General features: G+C 46.9%; 2 protein-coding genes across 2 annotated transcripts; both read left to right on the forward strand.

The window, feature by feature from the left end:
• The first annotated feature begins 594 nt into the window (after positions 1-594).
• LOC126518992 (putative nuclease HARBI1) lies at positions 595-4,693 on the forward strand. The gene is made up of 3 exons (XM_050168609.3): positions 595-1,205; positions 2,905-3,119; positions 3,329-4,693. The coding sequence occupies exons 1-3, from the start codon at positions 639-641 to the stop codon at positions 3,657-3,659; spliced, it is 1,113 nt and encodes a 370-aa protein (XP_050024566.2). The 5' UTR covers positions 595-638; the 3' UTR covers positions 3,660-4,693.
• A 6,928-nt stretch (positions 4,694-11,621) lies between these two features.
• On the forward strand, positions 11,622-12,658 carry LOC129381913 (uncharacterized). Its single transcript, XM_072284643.1, is given in 2 exon segments — positions 11,622-11,897; positions 11,899-12,658. Coding segments are annotated over 2 exon segments (999 nt in total). The 5' UTR covers positions 11,622-11,658.
• Positions 12,659-22,367: the final 9,709 nt, after the last annotated feature.

Consider the following 22,367-nt stretch of genomic DNA (forward strand, 5'->3'; position numbering starts at 1 on the left):
TGGACGTATTTGTATTCGAGGCTTTGTATGGCGGTATAATTTTGCCTTTGAAGCACTTGGCCACTTGCAACGGAGAGAGCTTTCTTTACTGGTATGTTTTTGCTGTGGACTCGTAGTTCTTGAGAAATGATGAAGCGTTGCTCTGAAAGGAGAACTGGAACGGTGCTTCGGTGTGGCATCTTTTCAGATACCGATCAGAGACAACAAAAGTTCACGGTGCCATAAGAAAAATTGGAGGACACTTAAGCTTCGCCTTCAAGAGTGGAACGCGACAGCGTTCCCGTCGACCCGCCAAGGGGTGTAAGACGCGCTACGGCGCAGCGGTGAGCGTCGAGCAACGCAGCGTTCGGCGCGACAACGAAATGTGCGCCTGAGCAAGCGACGCACGCCTGAGCCTTAGAAAACCCCCGTATTCATAAACGCGCCTTAACTTGAACTTGACTTGCGATTGACTCAAGACAGCGCAAACGCGTTTCAGAGATCCTCCTTAACTAGAGACGCGCCCTTGCGGCGAGCTTGACTCGGTCAAGTCGACGAAAATATCAAGTCTGGTCGAAAGCAGTCTTGAATCGGTCTTCGAAGGCGTAAGCATGGCAGCGTTCCCCAGAGACGCAGCGTACTTCAGGAGACGCGGCCTTATGGAGAGACTGTCGGCCTTTCAGTTTGCGTGCAGAGCTTGTGATGCTGTATTCGGGGCTGCGTATGTTTTTCCGTGTGTACCAAGGCCATCGTTGTGCGACAGAGGAAACCCAATGGAATTCTATGAAGACGACATGTTTTTCGCACGATATCGTTTCACGAAGGGAACAGTCCGAGAACTACTGGCGTTTCTGCCGATTGAAGCGAACGACGACTATAGGGGACTACCGCTGCCACCAATGCTGCAATTGTTGGTCACCTTGCGGTTTTACGGTGCTGGTACTTTCCAAATTGTCGCTGGAGACTTGGTAAACGTGTCGCAACCTACAGTTTGTCGCATCGTGAAAAAAGTGACCCGGCTTATCGCCAGACATCTGTTCAGAGCGGTTGTTCGTTTCCCAGGAGCCTCCCAAATGTCCAGCGTGATGCGGGACTTTTACGAGATTGCTCACTTCCCCGGAGTGACCGGGTGTATTGATTGCACACATGTGAGAATCAAAAGCCCCGGTGGTGACGATGCTGAAGTGTACCGCAACCGCAAGGGTGTGTTTTCTGTGAATGTTCAGGTAAGTGCACTGCTTTTTGGCCGATGCATTGTAAGAATTGCAAGCGATTCATTGTGAGAATATAATAGTTTTGAGTCAACTAAACATGTGCTTCACAACAACGATTGTAGTATCGAAGTTTCGCGAGTAGGATGAATGTGCACTGCGCAGAAATATAAATGTGGAGGAAAAAGTACAGTAACCGGCGTTATGTAAGATTTTTTTCCGCGATACAATCCGTCAGCGTTTCCTCGTTTCCTCCGGCCCTATACTCGGACGCCGTACATCGAGTGGCCGTTCCAGACGCGTCTGAGCCTGAGCATGATACATATGCTCTTTCGGCAGGGACAGTTCTCAGCTTGCTTTCGAGGCGCGATCGACCAGATAAATTAGCAACGATGCACGTCCCTCGATCCAGTGATGGCAGCGGCTACCTATGGGCGGCACGACGCAATTTCGAGACAGAAAATGTTATCTCCCCTTGATACATCGGCCGACGCTCCGCGGGAAATACGAAATGATTGAGTGACATGCAGGTCACCGTGGTGAGGGTACAGCGTGGCGAACAGGCTATCGGCTTCGACAAAGCAGATACGGCGACGCGACGCCGCTTGCAGATGCTGTTGTGTGGTTGCTTGTGTTTATCGCGCGTTCGTTGTATGCACAAGCTCTCGCGTGTATTTTCAAGTGGCGTCGTCCCGCCGATAGGTATCCACTGCCGTCACCGGACAGCTGGATGCGCGCCGTTGCTAATTTATCTGGTCGGCCGCGGCTGGCGGATATGTTCACCTAAATAGCATATATCTTTTACGGAGGCCATGAGTAAACGTGAAAGGTAGCGATTGCATGAATAAAGATTGTTTGCCTAATACCGCTCCTACTTTCGAAGAGAACACTTTACATCAACGCTGTTAATGCGACTACAAGTTTTTAAAAACATTTCATGCCTTTGTCACGGTGCTGTGAAAAAAAGTAAAAAAAAATCATTCGCAAAGCTGAGCTTTAGAAGAAATGTAGGACATCGTAGGGGTGATGCGCAAAAAATATTGTAAGCGTGTGAGTTTAGTAGGGGCCGAACACTAATTGCTAAACACTTGTTATGTGCCTGTATGGGAAACACGCATAGCGCATATCTCCAAGAAGAATTCCTGGCACCCGATGTTCTTCATAAAGAACTCGCACCCGGAAAAATGCTGGAAAAATGAGCACTTGCTCATTTTTCCAGCTTCACTACAAGAACCAAAGCGGTAAAGAAATTTATATCGCGAAGGTTACCGAGGTCATATATATATAGGCAAACGGAATTCTCAAACAGCTCTAAACGAACAGCTTCACTATAGATAGGGCTGTGATTATTCGATGTCGCTCAAAGCTCTTGCCTTTATTTATGAAACTCCGTATATGCAAGCTAACACACAGCGCCTGTGTGTTACCTTTGACTTCTGTCCTCATTTGTTTTGTTAGTGCTACAGTATTATAATAAATAGCTACCAATTTCATATGCTACCAGCTCAAATATCTACCAATTTCCGATTATTTTTGCTCGCTGTAGTTAGTGTGGGAACTGCGAACGATATTGTAGAGATAGCCTAACTTCAAATATGTTAAATGTTCAACTGTCTAAGGTTTTATACGTGATTTTATGTTCATTGGTGCATGATATATGATGGTGGTACTTCCAACTGTTGGTGTTTCTTATAATAGCGCAACATTCCTGCAGGTTGTGGGGGGCCCACAGCTACAGTTCTTCAACGTTGTGGCAAGCTGGCCAGGGTCTGTACATGACAGCCGGATATTTGACAACTCCCGGGTGCGAGTTCTTTATGAAGAACATCGGGTGCCAGGAATTCTTCTTGGAAATATGGGCTATGCGTGTTTCCCATTCCTAATGACCCCCCTTGCAGACCCAGGTTCAGCCAATACTCCAGAAGGAAGGCAAGTAACTAAATCCAAATTCGCCCTAATGCAAAAGCTGCTTTTAAAGTTAGAGCACGTTTGTTAACTGAATCAGAAAGCTAATCTACACTGCTATTCTCTCAATATTGACGCAGCAAATACAAACAGAGGTATACTAATTAAATTGCTGATTGTGTTGAGCACGCACACTGTGCAAGTAGGCAATTGCATTATTTTTTTTATTACAGGTACAACAAGGCCCACACCAAGACGCGCAACTCAGTGGAGAGGGCTTTTGGTGTTTGGAAACGACGCTTCCCATGCTTGGACATGAAACTGCAACACAAGCCATGCAGTGCTACAAGCATCATTACCGCTTGTGCAGCTCTACATAATTTGGCACTGTCTCGAAGAGAACCCGAGCCAGTCGAACCACCGGAGCATCATCCGTCAACCAGTCGATGCAGACGCATGGGACGAAACACATGTGAAGAACATTTCCCACCTATTGATCGTGTGGCAGTCGATGTGTCCGGCATGCGGGCGCGGCAACTTCTTATAGAGAGAAGCTTTTCCTGAAGTATGGTGCACGCTGTGACGATTTACAGAAATATGTGTTTAGTGCTAGTATTTTTTGAAACATTTAGTAAACCTCATATAGTGCAGGCTAGGTGTGCCGCACATATTCACGGTATGAACTAGTCCAGCTCTCCGCTCTCGTGCAGCAGGAAGATTATAAGTGCACCTTGTGTATGCAGCAAAGGGCATACGCTTCACTGCAGCTATTTCCGAACCTCCAGAAGCAAGCTGAGTAACAGTGCGTGGGATTGGATGAGAGAGAGGAAGGGAAACGAAGCACTTCGTTGGTCCTTCTTTCATTCTGTCCCACGCAACGTGTAATAACTGGCACAAATGAGCGTACTTTTGCTCAAAAAATAGTCGTATATCATATTTTATCTTTATTGCAGTAAAAGTAAATCGAGAGAACAGGTAGTACACTGTACCATCCGCCAAGGTACCTCTGGTCAAGAAATGTAAAAACGAGTGATCTCCTCCAATAAAAAAATAGCATGAAAAGCTTCATTGACTTCAACGACCCAAACAACTCGGTAACAGCATAACAACAGGAGCCAACGTTCCGACAAGTGGACTTATATTTTTTCAAGGTGACATATGCTCTCTTGACACAGTGCACATAGGTATGGTGCTTTCAAAATGGACAGGGGGTAAGGCGTGTGGGCGAGGCAACAATCGAGAGTCTGTTAGCGGCGAGTTTGCAGAATTGAAAATATAGGTGTGCTACTCAATGTCTGTGGAGGAATGTAAGGTAGCGCCGTGGTGTTATCCGGTTCACGTGTCGCTGTAGGTTTCCCTTTTGGTGAAAGAGGCATGAACAACGCGGAGAGTGCGGGATTCTCTACTGTATAACTCCCCCCCCCCCTCCCCCGCAATCCTTTTTTTATATTTTCGTTTTGCTCATCGTCTTAAATTTACACCTACCGCGTTCCCCGTGTTTTCGCTGGATTGATTGCACTTCGGCACACGGCCTCGAAAGTAAGAACTGCGACCCAGGAGCTCATCTAGCCCACAGTAATTTCTTTGTCCTTCGCGATCTGGCATGAAAGACTCGCACCAGCACCTGCTTGCTCCCCTCTCCTCCCGAGGTAGCATGAGTGCATCCCCCCCCCCCACCCCGTTTTCCTTGCACGCCACTCGCTTCACTCCACGTCTATTGCTCGCGTAACACCATCACTTTACGCAATTCTGCGTCTTTTCGCGCTTGCAAAATCTCCATTTCTAATTTATGCTTTTCATCTCTTTTTTTTAATATGTCATCGTGGTCCTCCTGCAAAATCCGCATTCGGAGTTCATGCTCCTCGCGCATTAAATTGACGCGAATGTCGTTTTCCTCCGAAAGTGTCTTTTCCAATAGCGCCATTCTGCTACTAGATGGTCTTGTAGTAGCAACCGGAATCTGCACAGCGTCGAGTGGCGCACTGTCTTTTCTGGTGGAGTTTGCACCAGCACTGCAAGGAGCATGGGGTGGCTGGCTTGAGGCATCATTGGCTGCGCACGCACCAAGCATTTCATTTGAATCAGGAGGCTGCGGGGTGGTTGTGCCGTCATTTCCTGTTTCCATTACTGCATCTTGCAGCCGGCTGTCAGGATTGCTCAGCTCTTCTGTAAAGAAGTGGTAGCTAAGCGTAAGGATAAGGCAATAAAAATGAAATGTTCACCAAGCTGCACGTGTTTCAAAGCTCGTAATTCTCTATCTGGAAAGTGTGGCACATAATCATATGACAAGTGCTTGCATTCCAAATCACTAATCAAGAGATTTGCAGTTGATGTAATACTTCTGAAACATTCGGATGCGTACGTAAATATGGTACGAGTACTGGCTCTTTGGTACACATTTTTTTTAATTGAAAAGCAATTAGAACTACAATACACTAGTCAGATAACAGAAGCAGCGTATGCGACATATGCCAGGCAAAATTGAGTGAATTTCTTTATGCTTTTTGCTCATCGCAACCACCTGACATTGGGCTCAGGAATGTGATTACTCAAATACATAATGACACAACGTAGGTATTACTGTACCGTAGTATTGTGAAACAGGCACGTCGTTGCCAGTAATCATCGGCTGTAGCAGCCGGATGACTGGTTCGCTTTGAACCGGCGGCAGGTACACTGCTCCGTCCGAGTCGTCGTCATTTCGTATTCTAGTGGCCATATGACTCGCAACAGCTCCCACCAAAACCGACGTTGTAGTCATGCCGGCAGGGGCTGGTCCTCCTCCTAAACATAAACGTGTTCTTTTAGTACAGATACACGTCATTATGGAATAAATCTTTACATGTTTGTGCGACTCATACATCAACGACATTGAGGTGCTATGAGGGGATTCTCACACCCTTCTGAACATAGAGTTTCCTACGAAAATTACTAGAGGGAACTCTGGCGCTAGTGTCTACGGGAGCTGCAATGGGAGCGGCTGTACCAGCATGGGCATTATGGGAATACATGAATTTGCCTAAACTTCGTCCCTCTGGCCTCAAACGGCCTTGTGACTTTGTAAACTCGTCATTTTCAGCAGTGTGCAGCGTAATAAATAATGAAATAAACATCATTAGAATTGCCCTACGGCAGGATTACAACACAGGGACTCTAGCACAAAAGCCTGATATAGAAACAATTAAGCCGCGGACGCATGTATCGACAAGCGAATGAAACACCCTCATGAATTTATCGTGGGCACGCCAGTGCGTTGACACGCTTGGCGCGTTTCGATTTGGCCACCTGGACAAGCTCAATCATTGCAATTAATAGCAATCCTACGCGTTCCCAGCGTCTTCTGCACTTCGAAGAATATAGAGTGCGCTGAAATATACAATAACATTTATATAGCGTAATATACAAAGCCACAAGAACGTCTGAATTCACAAGCACGAAGATCAGACAAATCCATGTACTTCCCATCATTTCCATAGTAGGACAACGACTGCAGCGCCAGAGTTCCCTCTAGTAATGTTTGTAGGAAACTATGCTTCCGAAGTCCCAGGGGCCTGCTATGCACCGTTTTAAATACACACAAGACTTCTCAAAAGCTTCACTATATCCTCTGCGAAGTTTTCATAACACCTGGAGTGTATACAACTCTACGACGCCATGCGTCCAACAGCGCGTTGCCTACGAACGCCGTCATATATTGCCGCTTCGGGACTACGACGCAGAACGCGTTGCTTGCCAGCGTTTGATACGCTCAATGAAGTCACCGTACAAAAGCTGTTATGGATTTCCACTTAAAAAAATTATGCAATAACTGTGTAGCATATTGCTTTGAGAACGCTTACCTGTCTTCAAAATCTTCCGCTTCTCTTCTGACTTTTCTTCCTTCCACTTCTGTTTTAGGTTTCCCCAGCACTTCTTCAATTGTTTGAAGTCGCGAGCAGTTACGCCGTGCTGGGCGTTGTACTCCGTGCACAACCGCTTCCATGCTTGTGTCTTCGCACTCAGAGACGCGACATCTGTTTTCTTGCACTCTAGCACTTTCTTGTACTTATTAACGAAGCTTATCAACATCGATTTTTCTTCTGCCGTGAATCGCGGCGCCGGTTTTCGAGAGGCATGGAACGCAACGTCGAGTCCTGACTCCATGCTTGCTTCTCTGCGGGAGCTGCTGTGGATTGGCTAGGATGCTAGCGTCTATTTGCGCACGTTGGATTATATTTTCTCTGAGATTATTTTTTTCTTTTCGAGTTTCTGGGTGGTCAGAACGCGCACTTCAAACGCTTTTTGGTTAGCGTAATTTTGTGTGACTACAGTAAAGATATTCTGTTCGAGTTAGTATTGTACTCTCGCTCCCAGATGCGCCGCACCGTGACTTGGCGACGACTTGACGAAGGAAGGCACCTGGAGCGTCTATGAAACGCAATGCCCGTCTCAGTCGCGTTCAAGTCAGGCGCTGCCTTATGGCGGACTTGATCAAGTCAAGTCGTGGCTTCAAGTTAAGGCGCGTTTATGAATACGGGGGTTAGAAACAGCTCGTCTGTAAGGCAACACCGCGTTCAATAGAGGCGCTTTTGTACCGCTTTGAAGCATCGAACTCGTGGCTCAGTGGTAACGTCATTCCTTCGTCGGTAAGGCAACACCGCGTTCACTAGAGGCGCTTTTGTACCGCTTTGAAGCATCGAACTCGTGGCTCAGTGGTAACGTCATTCCTTCGTCGGCTCTCGTGCGCGTCGGACGCTGGGATTATGTGGTCTCTCCGAGCGGTGTCAGCGGCTTCAGGCCGTGGTTCTACTGTATCTGCTGAGGATTACAAGGTTATTCTGCCCCAACTGCCAACTGGAAACGCTTCCCTGAACACTGTATTTCTTCATTGTGATATGTCTGCCAGGCCCTGCCGAATCAACGATTTCGAAGAAGAAATTGAGCGCCTATAAGTAGTCAAGGATGTAGCGTCGATCGGTGCCTTCCAGATGAATCATGTCTGGGCGCTAGCGACATATTCCATGGCCGCAAAACAAGTGCTCGTAGATGCAAAGGAACTGCGCATCAAAGGTAAAAGATGCTTGTCATCGATTCCAACGACAGTCAGGTGAGAGTCAAACTTCAGTGGCTTCCTTACCATATCAGTGACGACGCCGTTCGAAAAGCGTTGGAACCATATGGGAAAATTGAAGAAATCAGTAGAGAAAGGTGGCTGACTGGAAAATTCAATGGAGCGCAAACCTCATCTAGGTCGGTGATTTTGAGACTGAAACACGGATTTACTGTCGAATCGCTTCCGCATCAGATTCGTATTCAGGGCAGCAACACTCTTGTAGTTGTGCCTGGACGACCACCCCTGTGTCTGAGATGTAAGAAATCGGGCCATATAAGAAAGGATTGTCGTATCCCGCGGTGTTCTGCATGTCGCAAGTTTGGTCATGAAGCTGACGACTGCAGGAAAACTTACGCTACCATGACGCGGGAAGACGGCGAGAACGACGACACAGATGCGCTCATGGACGAGGATGAAGCTGTAGAAACTTTACAGCCTCGTAACATTAATCTTTCCTCGTGGGTGCCTGAGCCTGCAACACCAACCACGCAAAAAGAAGCTGAGGCCGACTTTCCAGTGAAGGCTGTATCACCTGTTGTCTCTGTAACAATGGATAAAATCTCGGGGGAGCCCGAAGAAAAGTGCAGTGTAGTGTTTCAAGTTCCGTGCCCTTCAGTGCCTGTGGAGTCGCCGACGGCGTCTAAAGTGAGCTACCCAGCAGAACTAGAACGCCCGGAGACGCCCGTGGCGTCTGACGACGCAATATCTGCGACAGAAGCAGAGATTGCGGACTTAGGAGCGGAACGCGCCAAGACGCCAGCGGCGTCTGAAGCCCCGTACCTTCCCATGGAAGCGGAGACGCCAGAGGCGTACCACTCCCTGGAGTCTGAGCCGGAGGACGCAAGCAATAGGGCTACAAGGATGCCTGAGCTTGGTTCGGACGAGGATGAAGGCACATCAGGGAGCATTGCAGAGATGAGAAGCATGGTGCAAAAAGTAAAATCGAAAGCGGCCATGAAGAGGAACCGTATTACCACGGCTCCTCGGATACCGCCCGTATGAAAACGTCACAAGCGCTCCTTGTGACCTGTAAAGATCACGCCTCAAAGGTATGCATCATTGGCCGGAGTATCGGCAGTTTTATCAATATGGCTTACTTAAAGCTAGCAACCTTTAACTGCGTGAGCTTGGTCGCACGCAGGAGGAAGCAGTGGTTTCTAAATCTGCTACTGCTAGAAAATGTTGACATTGCGTTTATTCAGGAAACAAAACTTTCATCGATTGTGCAGTTGGAAGAGATTGAACACTTTGTTCGCAACCATTACTCGTTTCATTTTTCGCTTGCTTGTGGTTACAGTGGAGGGACGGCAGTTTTGGTAAAGAAGCACTCAGCGGTACTAGTGTACCCCGAGTGGGACAAGGACCGAAACGGCCGTGTATGTAGTGTGGATTTGATATACCGGAATGAACCATACAAGCTTGTGTCAATTCGTGCTCCGAATGACGCACCGCTACGAAAAGAATTCTTTTCAGGCCTGAGGCAGTATCTTGACTCACCATGCCGTACCATATTTGCCGGAGACATTAATTGTGTTTTACGTGCTTCAGACTGTTCGAAAAAGCGATCTCCAGATACCAGCCTAGCAGAGCTCAGGAAGCTTTTGAGAGACTATGACTTGCAAGATGTTACCGAGCTTGCGCCAGGAGATAATGACGGTTTTACACATTGGCAAGGGGACTGTCATTCAAGGCTTGATCGGTTTTACGTGTGTAGCGACCTCTCATCGTACAACGTGCGTTATAAAGTGCAACCTGTTGCATTCTCAGATCATGCATTTGTTACAGCCATATTTGAAGCAAATGAAATAACAAGGAAGAGGCACAAAGAGTGGCAGTTGTGGAAGCTGAATGAGAGTCTGCTGGATGACAAAGAAATATTCGGCAGCATTAAGAATATAATCAAGGAAAAAACGAAAGGAGGAAAGGTAGACGCGATATTGTGGGAAGACATAAAGGAAGAGTGTAAGATGTTTCTACTTTCAAAAGGACAAGAAAAATCAGCACTGAAGAAGAGCGAAAAGCTGAGCTTGATACGAACTCTCAAAAATCTAATCGAAGCCGAAAACTGTCACCCGGGTACCCTCACAGAAGATATCAAAGAGTGCAAAGGCCAGCTGCTGTCAATCTTGGAGAAGGAATATAAAGGCGCTATGATCCGGTCTAGGACGGAATCACAGCAGAGAGATGAGGAACCGCTCAAGATTTTCAAGACAAAAGAAAGACAGCGCGGCATGAAAAACAGAATAGAAGCAATACAGAGCGGGGACAGTATTCTCAAATCACAGAATGACATCGCGACTGCCTTCACTCAAGCATACAAAGACCTCTTCGAATACGGAAGTAACACATGCGACCGTGAACTCTTGCAAAAGTATGCCTCAACGTTAAACTGCATAGATGACGAGACAAAACAGCAAACGGTTGAGTATATCAGAAAGCGAAATAGAATGGGCCATACAGAAGCTAAAACCAAGGAAATCACCAGGGGTAGATGGACTCAGCACTGCCTTTTACAAGAAATTTTCACCGGAATTAGTCCCAATATTTCGCGACGTGTACGATGACATTTTGAAACGAGGATTACTGCCGCCATCTATGCGACGAGGTCTTACTGTCTCACTGCCGAAGAAGCATTCAAGGCAAGTGCCGACAGTGAGCGATTTCCGCCCCATTAGTCTTTTAACGACTGATTACAAAATACTTGCTTAAATTATAGCTAGACGGCTGGACTTTGCCCTCGGATCAGTTATAGGCAACCATCAATCTTATGGCATCAAAGGACGTCGCATCAGTTATAACCTGCATGCTATGAGGATACTGTGCGAAGCTACCTCCGTCGGTGGATCCAGGGCAGCGATTTTGCAAGTGGATCTGAGCAAGGCTTTCGATAGAGTAACACATGACTTTCTCTTCAACTTGCTTAAGGCCTTCAACGTTGGGGACCGACTTCTAAAATATATTGGTGTCTGCTACAGACAAGTGACGACGCGACTGGTAATCAACGGACAAACAACTCCCACCATACAGCTCAACAGATCCGTTAGGCAAGGATGCCCCATGTCACCAGTTCCTTTTGCTCTGTATTTAGAACCCTTGTGCCGAACAATTCTGAACGACAGCAACATAACAGGCTTCAGTTTCGCAGATACTTCTCTGAAAGTCCTCGCCTACGCCGACGACTTTACGCTTGTGGGTGTCTCCAGAGAGGAAATCCGCCAAGGAGTGCAGCATGTCATGGATTTTTGTAAAGTTTCTGGTGCTAAAGTGAATCGAGAAAAGTGCGCGGGTGCATGGCTAGGTGCCTGGGACTTAAAGCCAACCACCTTCCTAGAGGTGAAGTGGACGTCTGAAATCATCAGCTACCTCGGTGTGTGTTTTAATACTGCCAACATACAGAATGGACAAAATACAATTCGAAGTGGTACCCTCGCGGCAAAAGTGCAACAGTGGCATGGGAGAACGGTCCCGCTTATGAACGGAGCCTTTGTGTGTAACACTGTGTTCTTTCCAGCTATATGGTACTCAGCGCAGATGATGCCCTGTTTGCCGGCTCAGGTGAATCGAGTGCATAGATTTTGCGCAACATATATTTGGGAGTCACGGTTTGAGCGCATGAGGCGCAGTAATTTATTCTTAAGTAAGGCAAAGGGAGGCCTAGGGCTGGTAAACGTAGAGGTAAAACTCAAAGTTCACAGGTACCTTTTTTTTCAAAAACCAAACCCATCATATTATATGACATTCTTTCAAACAATTAGGAGGGGGGTATTTAAGCGAGTGGATCGAAGGTGCCCAAGGAGTCCCACGAGCCCGCACCCTAAAATTCTACAGAGAGGTGGAGCAGGCAGCTCGCTTCTTCGAGCAGCGTTTTTCTCAAGAGTACCTAAAAAATGTAAAACGGAAGAGTCTGTACTGGAACACTATAGATATGCTATTCCCACCACCCCTATATCGGTCTCGTGTTGGAAGCCAGCTGGAGTCTGACGTTTTCAAGCGTCTACCAAAATATCCTGTAAAAACAGCGATTAAGGATTTCTTTGTTAGGTTACATGTCGAAGTTCTACCTGTAAAAACATGGCTACGTAACAAGGGTTTCTTCGTGCCGTGGTCAACGGACTGCCCGCTCTGTCCCTATCCAGAATCGTTGCAGCACGTATTTTTGTTTTGTACAAATGCAGTACTATTTTGGCACAACATACGAATTGTGTTTGACGTGCAGATATACCCAAATTGGGATAACGTAAACTATCTGACACTGGAAGATTACAAAAATAACAACAGTGTTGAAACCCTGTTATTGCTAGGTTTGTATGCAATTTGGAGATCCCGAACTGATCACGTCTTAGCACTAGAAAACGCAAAACCTGCGACGCACTTTTGTCATGCTTTTGCGTATACAAGTTCGCTGCTGGGCGGCGAAGATGAGTTAAGCAAGCGATGGCAGGTGTGGCAGAAGCGCCTGCAGCAAACATGAATACTTTATAGATGTGCAATTCTCTGTGTATGTGTGTGTGTTAGAAAAGCTGTGAAGAAAGAACGCTTCCGTGCCTGGTAAAAAAAAAGGCTCAGTGGTAACGTCTCCGTCTCACACTCCGGAGACCCTGGTTCGATTCCCACCCAGCCCATCTTGCAAGTTGTTTTTTATTCATGAAGTGCCTGCTGGGATTTATCGCTCACGGTCAACGCCGACGACACCGGCTTTTCTGCGACACGAGCTCCTTAACGCTGTCGCGTTAAAATGTGTATGTTCGGCAACAGCGCCGACCGCCCAGCACGGACCCCAACGATGGGACGCGGCAGAGCTTGCGTACAAGTCTGCACGATGCCAGTCGGACACGGCTGCTACAACCAAATATGGTGTACCCATGGTAGGATAGCCAATAAGGTTAACCCTTGCCGCCAGGAAGAAAGGAACAAAATGGAAGAGAGAATACAGGAAAGGCTAAAAAGTGAGAGAAAGCGCTGTACGAAGATTTGAGAAGAGATAGAAAAAGGCGACTGCCAGTTTCCTCCAGGCGGGAGTCTGGAGGTGCCGTCTATGTGAAACAGAGGCCAAAGAAGTGTGAAAAGGTCCGAGCACGGGAGATCGGCACAACACCCCGGATCTTCCTTTCGCCAGACGCGGTTAAGCCACGCACGGCTACACGTGGGGTACGTGGTGTACGTAGTGTCGCAACATACGAAAGGCCTGCTCACACAGACACCCCTGCGGAGGCTCGCATATTCTACATTCTACAGGAAATTCGAGATTTGCGGAGATGTTTGGTTACCGGTAGATTTTATTCGTTGCGCGCTCGGCTGGCAGCTGCTAGCTGCTCACATGGAGGCTCCCGTGGCTGCTCAGCTCCTCTGCCTGTGTCTCTGGTCACAATCTTCTCTGAATGCTTTGCCGCTTCGGTCTTTCCTGCAAGGCATGTGTTCTGCACTCTGCGCGTGTTCCGAGTTCACAATCCAACGTCAGCGCATTAGGCTACAGGTATACTTCGGCCGAAGCAAGCAGATCGTCGTGAGCGATAATATACGATATGTATTCGTCACATTTGATGGAGCCCTTGCCCGTGTGTACTTTGCCCTTCTATGCGAGCATTATTTATTTGCATTGTTGCTGGATCAGTGGCATCTTGCGCATGAGGGTTTGCATGGATGCGATTTGGCAAAGTTCTGACTGGTGTTGCAGGAGTCGCGGAGTGCGGTAGTGCTGAACTTAGCGTCACAAGTTGGCGGCTGGACATATCTATACTTATTGAATCATGTTTTTTCTAATTGTAACAACGTGTCATTATTTTGCATTATTGGCGGCGCCTGTAGGACACCAAAGCGGCAACGGGTACACTAAAGCTAGAACCCGGACTGGTCCGTGGGTTGGGGCTCGCCGAGGCCTGCGCGTGCCAGGGATGTTTAAGATCGGCTGTCCGACAGCCAATTATTTATACGAACACCCCCTGGCACGCTTCGGCCTCCGCGGCCCCAACACACGGGCCGCCCTTCCAGCTTTGATCCCTCCGCTACCCCTTTGGTGCCCTGGAGATGCTGCGCCGCCTGCTTTATTATAACCTCAGGTGCTCTCCTGAGGCCTCCGTTTGCCGGTTACATGTGCCCTCCTAGAGCAGTGCTTGTAAAAAATGCAATCTATCATCGCGAGGGAAAAAGCGACCCGCGACTTACAGAACACCAGTCAGGACCTTGCCTGCAATGAATCGTATTGCGGGAGCAGAGTCATCCTTGCAGGCCGAATGCGGTGGGGCGTATTTGCCTCAGATGACACTGATTCCCGTAAGGAACGGCAGGATGCTGCGCAGAGGGCCGCCAAGTCGTTCTGCCGTGTACAAGTGACCCTGCCGGACACCCCGAGTGTCAGACACTGAGGGAGAAGGTGGCATAGCGACGGCACGCGGGCCGCGAGAAGAGGATGGGCGAGATAGAGGCGCGAGACGGCAATGGCCATGTGCGAGAGATACAAATATCGAAAGAACGAAAGATGTGTGCGCAAAATAGAGTACCTTCTTTCGCACCTGGCGCCGCACCATTTCCGTGTTGGTGCTCCGATTCTTTTTTCCGTTTGTAAATGTGAAGGTGAGTTGCATTCGCTGTGCACGTTCTACGTATATACTGTTAAATTCACTTTTGTTTATATCTAACTTTACAATGAAAACAAGGTACAGGGGAGCGGCAACATCATATTTTACACTTCTTAGCTGAGCTTTTGGTTGCCTCGAGACCGGACTGTGGGGTCTGTCTGTCTGTCTGTCAGTCGGTGGCATACTTCTGCACTGTGTATAGTGCGCAATCGTGATGGGGAAAGCAACCTCAGGCGGCATACACGATGTTTGTGGGTGTTATATAAGAACGCCTTCTGCTAAAGTTTTGCTGGGCCGGACACATTTGTTAGTCAGGTAAGAACTGAACTGCAAACAAACATGTTCACTGCTGAAAGGCACGTGCACATAAAGTGTTGTCCATGTGGCAATCTCACCTGCTCTTTCTTGACTCGGTAAGCCTCTTGTGTGTGACTCGTTTCAGCGTATTCAAGTCAACTGAGTCGAGTTTTTGTCTACTTAGTCAACTCTTCAGCCTTCACACTGCATATATTTCAGCCTTGCGGTATGTACATGTATGTTGAATGAATTCTCTCTCGGGTAGCAAGTGGGGCAGCTTGTCACAATATTGCTTGAATAATATACTTACTTTTAAACTGCAGAATAACTCAACCTAACGGAATAATAAGATAGCATTTGTACACTTAAACAATACAGTACCATGTAGACAGAAATCGAAAATATAAATGCAGCATACAGAACACCAGGAAGCACAGTATTTTATTTTTGCAATTGGGGCCGATATATCGTGGCAAACAAAAACAAATCAAGCTATCACATGGTAAAACATTATCAAACGCTGAGATACGACGAGACTTTGACAAACTCAAGTACAAAAATGATGACATAGCACACGGTAACAACCACTCTTGGCTTATCTAACAGGACCCAAAGACGAAATTTTGGTGTCTAGGGCTGGTATTTTGTAGCGATGCCTTTTCCGATTCTATGCTTTTTCAGCCTTTTCATGCTTGGCCAGTGGTCAGAGCGATGGTCTGCCCACATTATCAACGGGATCAGGCGGCCGTGTGTGGTGGATGATAAGAACACCATAGAATAAGGCATAAGGCATCGCTACAAAACGCCGGCCCAGAGTTAAATAACTGAGCGCCAAATGATGTAAATATGGCTGAATATATTGAAATGTAATTTGTCAACCAATCTGTAGACTGGAGAAAGTGGAACTTTATTATATTAGAGGATGTTTTCTAAGCTGTTATGTGCACACACCAATAATAACAGATAAAAAAGTGCACAAACATAGCATAAACAAACGTTGGGCCAGTATGTCACTGCTCTGTGTGTAAAGATAGGAAAATTGCTGCATAGGTTACAAGATGCTGGTAGGAGGTAATAGTTATCTAGTTGTTACACACACAAATATACACAGTCATTGACCTTTGAATTGTGTTAGTTTAATATGCTTTTGTCGCAGCCTTTTTTGGTGAAGACGGCCTGTTCTTGACCCGGCGATGTAATGAATCCTGACTAGCAGATATTGATTTACAATTGCTCTTGGCAAATGTTGCACATGACTTTCCAGTGGACAGTTGTCAAGGCCGTGTTCACTCAAATCTGCGAACAGATCCTTCCGTACAAGAGCGTTCATCGTGGCCACTACAACCTTGGCTGCAAACACGCGTGACTGCAATGGGTAGCAAATGATGATGATGATGATATGTGGTTTTTAATGGCGCAAGGGCCAGTTATGGCCAAAGAGCGCCATGACAAATGGTAATTTAAAGAATTTATTCTGAATGGCGTGGACAGTGAATTTATTATGGTAGGTGTGACATGGCTGTATAAGGGCCTAAAACTTTCGCTCTAAATGACGTAAATATATAGCTAGTAAAATAATGACACTGATTAATTATGGACATGGACGATGGCAGTTGTGTTTTGATAAAAACACAAGACCAGACAACAGTTACACTCAATCATCAAGAGGGCCCTCGAATGCAAGGGCTGGTAATCACGTGTTAAAATTTCCTGGCCAAATTATTTTCAGAATGTCGGTTTCAGCTAAGAAATCTAAAACTATTTGCAGTTTAAAAAGCGGTTCATCACTAAGAAAAAATGCAGGGTGAAGTGGTATATTTTCCCGATATGCAGAATGGAAATACTTTTTCCTCTCTGTTTCTATTGCAGGGCACTGGATAAGAACATGGAGGACAGTCAGGCTATCGCCGCACCTACTACAAGTAGGAGGATCGCCGCCAGTCAATAGGTAGGAGTGAGTACTGTAAGTGTGTCCTATTCTTAAACGGCAAAGAAGTACTTCCTTGTACCGTGCTGTTTTGTCACTTATCCAATTCCGCAATGTTGGTTTTATAATGTGTAACTTATTCAATGTTTGTGTATCCCACTCTGCTTGCCAATGTTTCCTCAATTTACGGCGCAAAAAGGGCTTTAGGTCTGCGGCAGGAATAGGGATATTTCTATCTGTGTCGCTAAAACTCACTGACGTAGCGTTTTCATCAGCAGCTACGTTACCTTTTATACCTTTATGGCCTGGTACCCAGCATAGGATAATCGCTTGGTTGCAGATATATGCGGAGCACAACAAGCTATACAGCTCATTCAAAACGGGATTCTTATGCTTTCGTAAGCTAATAAGGGCTCTCACGACACTTAATGAGTCTGTAAAGACAACAGCCTTAGCGACATTTCTGCGCCTTATGTGTTTAACAGCCGAAAGTATACCGTATGCTTCTGCCGTAAAGATACTGGTGTGTGGGTTTAGTGGCCCTGATGTTGAAAATGAGGGTCCGAGAGCTGCGTAAGCAACACCAGCTGGAGACTTCGAAGCATCTGTGTAATATTCGTCACAGGAATACTTCTCTTTAAGTTCAAGAAAATGAGATTGTATGTGAGCCTCAGGTGCTTGTTTGGATATTTCTAAGAAAGAGATGTCACATCTTATAGTCTGCCACTCCCAAGGCGGTGGAAGCCGTGTAGGAGCCATTAGGACATTGTGTAAAAGAGGGATCCCTGTATTTTCTGAGAGTGCTTCCAACCGGAGGGACAGAGGAGGCCTAGTGGCCGGGCGGTTACGAAACAGCCTAGCAGTGGACAAGTCGAGTATAGTGGAATGACAAGGATGTTTAACATCTGATCTAGCTTTCAAGGCGTAGGAGAAAGTTAAATATGTCCTTTGGTAGCGTAATGACCATTCGTTTGACTCGACGTAGAGGCTTTGCACAGGGCTAGTCCTAAAGGCACCTGTAGCAAGGCGGATACCTAGGTGGTGGATGGGATCTAGCATTTCCAAAGCGCTTGGTGCAGCAGAATTATAGACTATTGATCCATAGTCAAGCCGTGTTAATATTAGACTTTTGTAAAGTTTTAGAAGGCACCGTCTGTCGCTTCCCCAAGATGTACGTGATAAGAGTTTCAGAAGATTCATAGTCTTGAGGCACTTTGATTTCAGATACTTCAGGTGGGGTACAAAATTAAGCTTACTGTCTAAAATGATTCCTAGAAATTTGTGTTCATGGCTCACAGATAGCCGCTCTCCATTTAGATCTATTGCGGGGTCCGCAAGTATACCTCTCTTGTTAGAAAACATGACGCATGTACTTTTTTGTGGGTTTAGCTTGAAACCGTTTTTGTCCGCCCACATACATAATTTATTGATGCAAAGCTGTACTTGCCGCTCGCAGGTACTTAGGTTACATGATTTGAAACCTATCTGGATGTCATCCACATATACAGAATAAAACATGCTACGTGGTATGGCAGTCTGGATCGAGTTCATTTTGACAATGAAAAGAGTGCAGCTCAGCACACCACCCTGTGGAACACCAGCCTCTTGCGTAAATGGACGAGACAGAGCGTTACCAACTCTAACACGGAACGTGCGATTGGAGAGGTAACTCTGAATCACGTTCAGCAAGCTGCCTCGAACTCCCATTTCAGACAGGTCACGGAGGATTCCATAGCGCCAGGTTGTGTCGTATGCCTTTTCCATATCTAAAAATACTGATAGAAAAAATTGCTTGTGGACAAAGGCATCTCGGATATTTGTCTCTATGCGGACAAGGTGATCTGTTGTGGATCTACCCTCCCTAAAACCGCATTGAAAGGGATCGAGTATCTTGTTGCTTTCAAGAAAATGGATGAGGCGGCGGTTAATCATTTTCTCAAATAATTTACATAGACAACTTGTCAGAGCTATAGGCCTATAACTGTTGGGTGAGGAAGGGTCCTTGCCCTCTTTTAAAATAGGGATTACAATTCCTTCTTTCCAGGCAGAAGGAATGTAGCCGGCAGAGAACATGGAATTGAAGAGTGACAGTAGTGTTTTTTGGGTTTCAGGGTGTAAGTGTCTGATCATCTCATACAATATTCTGTCACTTCCTGGAGCGGACTTGTTGCAACAGTTCAGTGAAGCCTGGAACTCAGCCATTCCAAATGGACGATTGTATGCTTCATTGGATGTGCCCTTCCGACTCAAATGCAGCTGTTCTGCTAGTCGCTGGTATTTTAGGAATGTATCTGTATAATGAGATGTACTGGAAATGTGCTCGAAATATGCTCCTAGGCAATCAGCTTGTTCCTCAAGAGTGTCTGCTTGTGTGTTTACTAATGGTAGTGGATGAGTTTCACGGCCTTTTAGTTTGTTTACCCTGTTCCAGGCTTTTCTTTCGTCTGTATACGAATTAATGCCGGAAATATATTTTTGCCAGCTATCCCTTTTGGCACGGCGGCGCGTTCTTCTTCCTTCTGATTTTATTTTCTTAAAGCTGATAAGGTTCTCGATTGTCGGAGAGTCACGGAGCTGATTCCAAGCCTTATTCTGTTTCTTTCGTGCTTGCTTACATTCATCGTTCCACCAGGGAACACGTCGTTTATTAGGCGATGCATTTGTTTGTGGGATACATATTGACGCTACGTCGAGAATAAATGCGGTTAAATATGAGACTGCATCGTCAATACTGAGTGCACGAATATCATCCCAGGTCATATATGTTAGTTCTCCGTATCGCTGCCAGTTGGCTGAGTCAACTTTCCACTGGGGTACATGTGGAGAACATTCGTCCCGTTTCCTTAATTTTAAAACAATCGGGAAATGATCACTCCCGTATGGGTCCTTATGTACATTCCACTCCAAGTACGGCACGACTGTACTTGAAACAATGGATAGATCTATAGATGAAAATGTCTTGTGTGCAACGCTGTAAAAAGTTGGCTCCTTCTTATTTAGCAAGCATGCACCCGTACTGAATAGGAAATTTTCAATCAGACGCCCTCTGGCATCACACCTAGAGTCGCCCCACAAGGTATGATGGGCATTTAAGTCTCCAACGACAATGTAGGGTTCCGGGAGTTGCGCAATAAAGCTATCAAATTCAGTTTTGGAGAGTTGACAGTTGGGAGGAATGTATAAAGATGCAATTGTCAGCAGCTTACTAAAAAGCACTGCTCTGACTGCCACTGCCTCTAGGGGCGTTTTAAGGGGTAACTGCAGGCAAGCAACACACTTATCTACTATTATTGCCACACCGCCCGACGAGGCAAGGGCCTCGTTGCGGTCTTTCCGGAAAATGGCATACTGTCGGAGAAAGTTTGTTTGTGAGGGTTTAAGATGTGTTTCTTGGACACACAGCACCTTTGGGGTGTACCTATGTAAAAGTTCCTTAATGTCGTCTAGGTTGTGGAGTAAACCCCTGACGTTCCATTGTATTAACTGTGTATCCATAATGTATGTGTTTTGTGCTGTGTGTTTAAGAAATATGGATTAGATTATCTCACGAGACCTTTCCAGGCCCCGTGAAACGCGATCTCTCTAACTTCCGGGCGCGCTCGAGGGAGCTGCGCCGTTCCTTCGGCGCCTGAGACGCCGGATTGGTATTTGTATCCATCACCTCGTCTGAGGCGGTGGATAGCGCCTGCGCAGCGGGCACGTTCGCGGGGGTGGTAGGCCTATCTGCACGCGCAGTGGCCTTGGGTCCAACAGGCCCGAGGGTCTGCTGGTCCTCCTTTGTGGGGGCCGGTACAGCGCTGGCTGTTCCAGCCGGGGGGGCTGATGGCGTGACCGCCGTCACACTCCGTGTGACTTGGGCGGCCGCCGAAGGATGTAGCGCTGCCCCCCGGCGCGCCACATCGGTGTAAGACGGACTAGACTGGTTCATCGAGAAGCGCTTGCGCGCCTCTTGGAAGGAAAGGTTCAGTTTGATTTTGATTTCGATGATTTGTTTTTCTTTTTTCCAGGATGGGCAAGAACGAGAGTACGCTGGGTGATCCCCGTCACAGTTAGCACAATGGGTGGTGGAAGTGCAAGTGTCGGATGAGTGCTCGTTTGATGCACACTTTGCACAAGTAGTGCGCCCTCGGCAGCTTTGTGAACCGTGCCCGAACCGCTGACACTTGAAGCATCGGCGTGGGTTAGGTATGTATGGTCTTACACGGAGTTTGCAGTATCCTGTTTCTATTGAGTCTGGTAAAGTGCTAGTTCCAAAAGTTAAGATTATGTGTTTTGTGGGGATTTCCTTGCCGTCGCGCCTAATCGTTATTCTCTGGACCTTTACTACATTTTGATCTTGCCATCCCTCAAGTAGCTCACTTTCACTAAGATCCAGCAGGTCATCTTCAGAGACGACACCGCGGACAGTGTTCAAAGATCTGTGTGGGCCTACTGAAACTGGAATGTCCCCAAAAGCAATTAGTTTTGACAATTTACTGTACTGTGTCTTGTCACGAAGTTCAAGAAGAAGATCGCCGCTTCCCATTTTAGTTACTTTGTAACCTGGGCCGATGGAGTTTGCCAATGATTTTGCCACAACAAAAGGAGATATTGTTCGAACTGTCTTGCTTTCATGTTGACTGTGAATGACGTGGTATTTTGGGAATGTTTCTTTGTGACTCATGAAGAAGTTGAAGGAACCTTCGGTGCGCCCCCTCTTGAAGGAGCGATCAGGGAGTGGAGGGAAATTTGATTCCATAAGTCATATTAATATTCGGCAGGGATGGCCGCCACCCACCATGGAGCCCAACCAGGGGACGACACAGGACGGGAAGTATTCAGTTCTGCGCACGCCAGCGGTACATCCCCACTATAACCAAATACCTATACCCGAGGTTGGGCATAATGCACAAGGTTAACCCTTGCCGCCAAGGAAATACGGAAGTAATAAGAAGTGAAGAGGAGACAGGAAAGATGAAAAAGGCGAGAGAAAAAGACGAAGATTGGAGAGGAGGACAGGAAAAGGCGACTACCGATTTCCCCCGGGTGGGTCAGTCCGGGGGTGCCGTCTACGTGAAGCAGAGGCCAAAGAGGTGTGTTGCCTCCGACGGGGGGCCTTAACGGTCCGAACACCCGGCATCGGCTCAACCTCCAGGATCCCCCTTTCCCCGGACACGGCTAAGCCGCGCACGGCTACACGCGGGAGGGTCCAACCCTCGTGTGCTCGGGTACGTGGTGTCGCCACACACCAAACGCCTGCTGACGCAGACGCCCCTGCGGGGGGGTAGCAAATGAGAGCTTCTCGAAGTTCCTTCTCAGATTGTTGACATATTGTGAGGATATCTTTAAAAGCATAAACCAATCCATCATGTGACTTCCTTCTAATAAGAGAGTATGCCTTG

This window comes from Dermacentor andersoni, chromosome 10 (assembly GCF_023375885.2).
Source record: "Dermacentor andersoni chromosome 10, qqDerAnde1_hic_scaffold, whole genome shotgun sequence".
Lineage (NCBI taxonomy): Eukaryota > Metazoa > Arthropoda > Arachnida > Ixodida > Ixodidae > Dermacentor > Dermacentor andersoni.

What these genes read in the sequence shown, in the direction of transcription:
- LOC126518992 (XM_050168609.3), top strand. Translation starts at nt 639, where the DNA reads ATGGAGAGACTGTCGGCCTTTCAGTTTGCGTGCAGAGCTTGTGATGCT. An exon ending in TGTTTTCTGTGAATGTTCAG is followed by an intron (nt 1,206 to 2,904) that starts GTAAGTGCACTG and finishes ACATTCCTGCAG; the next exon opens with GTTGTGGGGGGCCCACAGCT. An exon ending in GCCAATACTCCAGAAGGAAG is followed by an intron (nt 3,120 to 3,328) that starts GCAAGTAACTAA and finishes TTTTTATTACAG; the next exon opens with GTACAACAAGGCCCACACCA.